This window comes from Lactuca sativa, chromosome 9, assembly GCF_002870075.4.
Source record: "Lactuca sativa cultivar Salinas chromosome 9, Lsat_Salinas_v11, whole genome shotgun sequence".
NCBI lineage: Eukaryota > Viridiplantae > Streptophyta > Magnoliopsida > Asterales > Asteraceae > Lactuca > Lactuca sativa.
Genome location: NC_056631.2, coordinates 48,365,215 through 48,373,983, shown reverse-complemented (window position 1 = coordinate 48,373,983; position 8,769 = coordinate 48,365,215). Strand labels below are relative to the sequence as shown.

Here is an 8,769-nt window from a genome sequence, read left to right as displayed (position 1 = left end):
TAGAGAACCCCTGGCCGAATTTCCTCCCCTCTCCCCTCTCTCAAATCATCCTCCTTGCTAGTTGGTGTTTGTAAGCCATTAGAGGAGTGACAATTGTGACTCTAGAGCTCCAAGACAACAAGATCAACCAAGATATTGAAAGGTAAACTTCTAGATCTGTTTTTGTGCTGTTCTTATACCTAATTAATCATTAGAAGTCTTGGATTCAAAGCATGTTTAATTAGAAAACCTAGATCCAAACATTAGGGTTTTGCATGCGCACATAGGAAAGTTCTTATGGCTAAAACCCATCATTTACTTTTTTTTTATTTAAAAAAATAATAGTCTTTTTTATATATAAAAAATAAATACATAAATAAGAAAACTAATTAAAAAAATAAATTAATAAGGGCACAATAGTCTTTTTAGGTAAGACAGGGACTAAACGCGTAACAAAAATAAACAGTAGGGACCATCTGAGTTAAAAAAAAAGTTAGGGACCAAAAATACAAATTCACCCAAACCACACAAACCATTCGTGTAATTTACTCTTACTTTTTGTTTTGTTCATATTTAGGTAACTATTTTTTTTGTACACATTTAGGTAACGAACTTGTTAAAAGTGTTCACATCTAGGATGTAACCTGCTACAGTAGGTCATAATGGTCATATGTGAACACATCCAACAAGTTTGTTACCTAGATGTGTACAAAAAAAAAGATAGTTACCCATATGCAGACAAACCGAAAAGTTAATTACCTTAATAAATCATATTCCCTAAAATTAATTATAAATTAATTGTTGACCAATGTCAACAAGTTTCTCCTTTAATATATTATTCATATAATATATTAATAAACCATAATAACTTATTTCTTCATTATTCATCTAGTCAAGTTGCTCTGGTGAAATCAATCCGAAAGGAGCATGCTACAACCAGGTCAAATACATACCAAATATAGTTATGACTTAGACACCTAATCCAACATTTTTGTGGTACAAATTTGACAATCCTAATAATTACATTTCATTCTAAAGGTATTATGACTTTTGTTAAGTATAGTAGTTAACAAAGTCATCCAACCATAAAGGATGTGGTCTCTAATTCATAAATTGATGTCATTTATATTAAAATGGCTAAAAATGAAAATAACCTTGTTTGATAATGTTCGGTGGTCATAAGCTTTTAGTAGCCCAAAACTTAAACAAAAAAAACTTTGAAATATATATATATATATATATATATATATATATATATATATATATATATATATATATATATATATATATATATATATATATATATATATATATCCGAATTGCAAGAGGTACATGATTGGTTGGATGTTTTATGGATGCAAGGGATATAAAAAAAGAGAAAATTATTTGTATTATTATGACTATGGGTTTTATGAGGTTATAGAAATGTCATGGTCTTTCGCATTCAAAAGTATCGAACAGATACTCTTATAGATACCATTAAATTGTATTCATTTAATTGGTATTGTTTTAGAAGCTAGAAATTTGAATGCGTGGCTTCAATATCTTATAAACTTGTAATTGGTTTTTTTGCTAGCTTCTTGCTAACTTTTTGTTTGTTTTAATAAGAGATGTCTTTCAAAAAAAAAAATATCTATGCACAAGATGGTTTTTATTGTCAAAAACATATTTTTCATATGCGTATATGCGTATCCCTTGCATTGTACAAGTTGTATGTTATAAATCTTATTTGTAAGTCAAAAACTTCAACTTTAAAAATAAATTTTAGTTACAACTTCAATAAAACATCCATAAAACGAAAGCCTATTTCAACAAATAAAGATCAAAGAGAATATGTTATACTAATCCAACATGTAACTGTGACAAAACAACAATTAAAAACATACAACGACAAACTACAAAGATATTTCTACGGTTTTGATTTTTGATCGATAAAAAAAATCGTGTTTAACATTTTTTTTTAAATGTTTCTATGTTTTTTCAACGTTCTAATATATGTGAAACTACAGGGGGTGGAAATGAAAATTCATACTCTCCTATTAAACATCCTTTCCAAAACTTTTATCTTCTGCGCGCTAAGATGTTCTACCTCCGTAGCCACGTCGGGCGAGAGATTTTCTCAATCTATCAATTCAGATCTCATCTTTTCTACTCAACAGCAACTAAACTTTCCCCTGTTGATGAATCTACATCTGCTAAAAGAATCGAATTTGTCGATTTCCTCATCAACACACTCGGATTCTCCAAAGAATCCGCCATTTCCTCCTCATCAAAGGTACGCCGTTTGAAAACCACTCGAAATTGTGATTCAGTTATTCGTATCCTCAAAAATTGCGGCTTCGATAACGCCCAGATCAAAGACATAGTCGCATGGGTACCAAAAGTTCTACTATACAGAGCAAACGAAACCCTAGAACCCAAAATTAGGGTTTTTCTCGAACTCGGGCTGACCGGGCCGGATCTAATAAGTCTTCTCAAGAGAAACCCTTGCTTATTCGATTTGGGTTTACATTCACGAATAATACCCACCATTGATTACCTTCGAGTCCTTCTGGGAACTAACGAAAAAGTGGTGGAAACTATTAACAGATCAAGATGGTTGTTTTCAACATCTATTGCTTTAAAGATGTTTTCAGACAATGTCTTGCTCTTACAAACTTATGGTTTCTCAAATGAGCAAATCAGTAAATTTGTTCATAAGAATGCTATGCATTTCACACAACCACCCGATTGGTTAACAAGTAAACTGAATTGGATAGAGGGAAAAGTAGGCATTTCCCGTGATTCAACTGAGTTTTTTCGTTGTTTTCATGCAATTGCTTCAAGTAGTCTTTCAGGAATGGATAAAAAGATGGAAGTTTACAAGAGTTTTGGGTTTTCTGATACTGAATTATCTACATTGTTTAAGAACCAGCCTTACTGTTTTGCTTTATCAGAAGATACAATTCGTAATAAGCTTAGTTTCTTTATGAATGAGCTTGGGTATACACCTTCTTACTTAGTAACTTGCCCAAGTCTTTTCTCATTAAGTTTGGAGAAAAGAGTGAAACCTAGGAACAAAGTGTTGGAGATTTTGAAGGAGAGAATGTTGGATGAAAGAAAGTCTCTTATTACACTTGTTAGTTATCCTGAATTGAGATTTCAAGATTTCTTGAGACGATTTGAGGACAAGATTCCTAGTTTGTATCAAACTTACATTAGTAGCATGAGGTAATAGTTTACTCATTCTTTTTGTTTTTGATCATAGAAATTCTAATGTGGAGTTAGTTTGTAACATTTGAGAAGTTGCAATTCTTCATATAGATGGATGGATTTTTTGTTAGTTTTGAATCTTGTATTTGTTCATGAATCATGATTGTGTTGCTATTAATATTTATCATAATCAATTAACTTGATTTTTCATCTTTTGAAATGGGTTCTTACTTTTACTCTATCCTTTTAAATCCATGGTGAAAGAAATTCTGTTTGTCAATCATACATCTACATTAATAGTTATATCAATTAATTCATTTTTGTCAAAGTTTAGTAAGATTATCTCAATCTTTGCAATGGATGTTTTTTTGTCTTCCTTTTTGTTTTTTTTTTCTCAATTTCATGTACATATTCACTGGGATACAAATTATAGTTACGTGTTTAGAAAAATTAGCTGGAAGTTATACTTTTTATTTGCGCATAGTATTCTGTAAAATTAGTTGATAGTTTTTAAATACTCTAAAATTAAATAATAAGTACTCAAAACTAAAAGCTATTTGAATTAGTTTTTGGATTTATTTTTGTTTAACATAAAACTAAAAGCTCATGAATGAATTTTTCCTCTTAAAAAGCTAAAAGACAAAACCATCAAAAAATTCTCAAAAACTATTAATCAAATTATCAAAGCAAACTTCTTGGCAAATAAAAAAAAAGTTAATTATTGCTTATATAAACTTTTGTTGATGTGAAAATAATCTCCTCCCTAATAAATGAAAATAATTTTGTCACATATCATTATCTCATGCATTATGCCACATGTCATTTTGTCATAATTTTGAAATATTTATTTTTCACTTGTCATTACTTTATTTTTCATTTTTCAATATATCATTAATTTAGTTTCCATAAATTAAACATATCATAATTACTATATTAATGTAAATTTTCAAATTTCAAATTTAATTTTAGATAAATTTACAGTTTAAACCTTTGTATTTAACATTTTGTTATAATTAACACGTTTAGTACATGGGTTTAACAACTAAACAAATAATTTTAATTTTTTTCATGTTTTTTTTCTTATAATTTATAATTATTTTAAAGTTCAAATTAAAATAAACTTCCCATTTAATCATTCGTAATTAACATTTTATTTTAATCAACCCGTATAACATACGGGTCTCACACCTAGTTATAAATGGTTAAAAATGAAGTATTACATATAAAAAGATAAAAAAAAAGGTCAAACATATATTTTTTTCCAGTTATTTTACACATATAAATTGTTTTTGTCATAATACTCTAACAATATTTTATCTGCGTATTACATGTTGTCATTGTATATTTGAATCCAAACAAATATTTTTAAAAAGCTCTATACAACTCCAATAGATCGTCTAAATATTTTTAAAAAACTCTAATATAATATCATTAGATTATAACTTGTGTATTATATCGATTTTTATACCAAATTGAATAGATGTAAGAGCAGAAGAAAGCTACAATTAACAAAAGATGGATGGGCAACCATCGGAATCCATCGTGTCAATTTAAACTTTCTTTCCGCATCACCATTGATTGATTGGTGGAAGAAGTATTGTTTTATTTTAGGGTTGTTTATGATTTCATAGGAGACAAAATTGCAAGTTTGGTTCCTGTGGTATGTCAAAAATTGGATGTTTTGTCCAAAAAGTTTTGGGGTTGCACCGGTTGTCCAAAAGGTTTGATTTGTTGTGGAATTGGTCCAAAGGCTTAACAACAATTTGCGCCCTCTGTTAGTGTGAGGGTATTTCTGTCAATTCACACCCCTTCTTTTAAAATCTTATTAAATTAGGACATGCTTTGAAAAGATTTATGTCTAGTGGCTAATTTTAATTTAAAGCTACAACTAGAGGGACTGGTTTTGCCAATTTGATACAAAAATTGGGTAAAGGGATCAACACGGTCATCATCTTAACAAATCGGGGGAAAAGACTTTGTCTTCATCAGATTAAGAAAGAAGGAACGAACGGAAGCAATCAAAAATCGATGATTGTTTTGGTCCTGTAACACAAACGATGGAGGAGGGGTTCTTCACCTTCGTGTCTGATCGGAGAATAAAAGGGAATGAAAGCAGCAGCAGTTGCCGATCCCATGGAGGGCACCACCTGTGCTTGGCTTGTTTGGACAAGGAAAAGGAAAACGAAAGTACAAGAGTGGTTCGGTGGTGGCTGTTGTCAACAGCAGTGATGGCGAAGGGGTTGCTCCGGCGGCCTCCTTGACTGGTTTCTTATCCTGCGAGGGCTGATCTAATAGGCTCGGTTGTCTCTCTTCATCGACTACCACCTCCTAACACCCCTCGCTGCCTCCTCTTTTCCGTTCCCTCTTCTTCGGCCTAAGTCGAATCCCAGATGCCATCACCGATTACGAATCAATCGATGAAAAATCAGAAGCCATCAGACCCCCTTCCTCCAGCCAAAAGAACGATCGAACATTCGCTGATTTTGTGTGCGTTCTTCTTGACTGCCTTCGGTTCATTCCCGTCCCAATCTCCTCTTCCTCCCAATCGATTATGCATTTGTTCTTCCCTTCGTGTTTTGTATTCATTTCCTTTGCGTTCCCCTTGACGATCGATCAAATGATGAACAAAAAAAAATCCCTTGACCACTTTCAAATCGGGTTCCTATTTTGACCGGTCAAAAGTCAAAGTGGAATCAAACTTTAATTTAATTTATTCAAAAGTTACCCTTATTTGACAAATAATTTACAAGATCAATCCTTTTAGGCAGAAATAACCTCACACTAACAAAGGGCACAAACGGCTGTTAAGCCTTTGGACCAATTCCACAACAAATCAAACCTTTCGGACCACCGGTGCAATCCCAAAATTTTTTGGACCAAATATCCAATTTTTGACATACCACAGGACCAAACTTGCAATTTTGTCTTTCATAGGATTCATATAGCTAAAATGTATGATATAATATAATAACAAAACTATTATAATATTAAAATATATTGTTAATGTAAATTTTTAATATATTGTTGAAGTGGAAAAGAATTTGGTGTAAATTATAACCAAAAACTTTTTTTTTTGACAAGTGTCTTATAAATTATAATCAATAATTTAACATGTATGATGACTAAAAAAAGGATTATGTGACTGAGGTTTTAGAATAAAAAAGCCAAATACACTTCAAAAAGTTAATTTCAACCAATTTTTTTACAGCTTAGGTCATCTGTAATACTCTTCACGACAACTGTCGTGGAGAGCTTCCAGATCAATCACCATGATCCAGTGACGAGCCACCCTTATTCCATATAGTACTCTCCACGGTATGTGTGTGTGTGTGTGAGAGAGAGGAAGAAGAAGACAAAGACGAAGAGAGACCCCTATTGTTGTTCATCTTCCCCGTCATGAAAACGAGCGATCGCAAATGGCTGGAATGGTGTGCACGATCAACCATGAGACCCATCGGGACTGGTATTCCAGATCATCTTACATAATTTTTTTTCCAGAAGTATACCTTTTTAATTTATTGACTTCTCAAGTCTAACAATTAACCGATCACGGCGTTACATTTTTAATTTAGTGACTTTTTAAGAAGTGAATTAAGTTAATAACTTGTTTTCAAAAGCAACCCAAACACAATGGATCGAAAAGGGGACAAGACCATTTCGGCAGACACAATTAGCCGTTTTCCCAGTTCTCACTCACACTTTGGGTTTGAGATGTTAAGATGTTCAAAATCTATCGAACAATTCCTTTCTTCTTCTTGAGATCACATTTCCAGTTCTCGATTACTTCCTTTTCATCCTCCTCGTCGTCTACAAAAATCACAGAAATCGTATCTACAAATCCCGTTTTAAATTACCTAATCGATTCTCTCGGATTCCATGAAGACGACGCCATTGCTGTTTATTCAGAGGTACCTCATCTCAAATCCACAGCCAATTCTAATTTAGTTGTTAACATCTTCAAAGAATACGGCTTAAACAACGTCCAGATCAGAGACATCGTCTCAATGGCTCCCAGAATTCTTACAGTCAAACCTAACAAAACCCTAGAACCGAAACTAAAGGTTTTCACGGAACTAGGGTTACTAGGGCCAGATCTCGTGAAGCTGGTTAAGAGGAATCCTCTTATTTTCTCCAGGGGGTTACATACGCAAATCATTCCTACTGTTGATTATCTTCGAAATTTACTCGGATGTGATGAGAACGTGGTTAAAATGATTAATAGATCAAAGTGGATGCTGTTACCCAACTCGTCTCTCAGAAGAATATCGGCAAACATATCATTGCTGAAAAAATACGGTCTATCCGATGAGAAAATCTTGAAGCTTTTAGTCACTGATCCTCAGCGTATGAAGCAGACACCGGAATTGATTGAAAGCAAGCTGCAATATCTTGAACAAAAATTAGGTATTTCTCGTGATTCACCTCTATTGATTCATGCATTGGTTGCTGTTATGTATCGTAGCGAATCAGAAATTGAGAAGAATCTACAAGTTTTTAGGAGATTTGGTTGGTCTGATTTGGAAATAGGTAGATTGCTCAAGTCTCAACCTTACTGTTTGAACAAATCGGAAGCTTACATTGTTGATAAATTGAACTATTTCATGAAGGAACTTAAGTATACTCCATCATACTTGATGGGTTCCACATCTTTCTGGACATTGAGTTTAGAGAAACGAATGAAACCAAGGATTGAAATTATCAAAATCTTGAAAAAGAAGGAACTGGTGAAAGAGTCATTATCTCTTAGTACACTTGTTAACTATTCTGAGTCGAAGTTTCTTGGTTTCTTGAAGAACTTTGAGAGTCACATACCTGGTTTATGTGAAATATATAAGAATAGATTGAAGAATTCGAAAGTAGTTGAATGATTTAGTTGTTTAAAGCTCCTTTGACTAAAAGTCAACCTTATTGAGGGTTCGTGAAACCACTATAGAATAGAAAGAATGATACATAAGAAGTGATTTTGTTAGTTTTAAACTCTGTTTTGCTATTAATAATTTGTCATTTGTTTAGAAGCATTTGGTGATATATTGGAATCAATGAGATAACTAACTTGTTCCATAGTTAGTTTTTTTGAACAAAATGTAACAATAAATTATCTTATGAAATCAATTTTACAGTTCGTATGTGTTTTTTGAACAGTTTAAATAGTCCAATTATGACATTAATCCTATTGCAATATCTCGTTCCATTGTATGATGAAATTTAAAAAAAATAGGATTTATATTTGACAAAATGAAAGGAGGTAAGGAATGTAGCTTTCCTTCCATAGGCAAATCACACATATTTTTTCACTGAACCATTTCATTTCTTGGTCAACTTCATCGACCAAACACTACCTTAAAATATATGAATGACTCAAAAAGTCAAAATGTGCAAAAGAAGTATTTCATATATGTAAACATGGTGAATATTTAGTTAAATGGATAATATATTCTAAACTTCCAAAACACCACTCAATTATAAAACGGCTAAAGAAGATTGTATAACTTTCAATTTAGACAAAACTTCAAAAATGGTCCCTGTGGTTTCCGAAAATATCAAGTTTAGTCCCTAAGTTCATAAAACCTCACAGATGGTCCCTGTGGTTTCAAAACT

The 8,769-nt window shown here is 32.2% G+C and overlaps 2 protein-coding genes across 2 annotated transcripts; both read left to right on the top strand.

Moving 5' to 3' along the window:
* Nucleotides 1–2,059: 2,059 nt before the first annotated feature.
* LOC111919549 (transcription termination factor MTERF4, chloroplastic) lies at nucleotides 2,060–3,193 on the top strand. The gene has a single exon (XM_023915118.2). It carries the CDS (start codon nucleotides 2,060–2,062, stop codon nucleotides 3,191–3,193), a length of 1,134 nt encoding a protein of 377 aa, XP_023770886.1.
* A 3,604-nt stretch (nucleotides 3,194–6,797) lies between these two features.
* LOC111919570 (transcription termination factor MTERF8, chloroplastic) lies at nucleotides 6,798–8,299 on the top strand. Its single transcript, XM_023915149.3, has one exon. The coding sequence runs from the start codon at nucleotides 6,891–6,893 to the stop codon at nucleotides 8,037–8,039; it is 1,149 nt and encodes a 382-aa protein (XP_023770917.1). The 5' UTR covers nucleotides 6,798–6,890; the 3' UTR covers nucleotides 8,040–8,299.
* The last annotated feature ends 470 nt before the right edge of the window (nucleotides 8,300–8,769 follow it).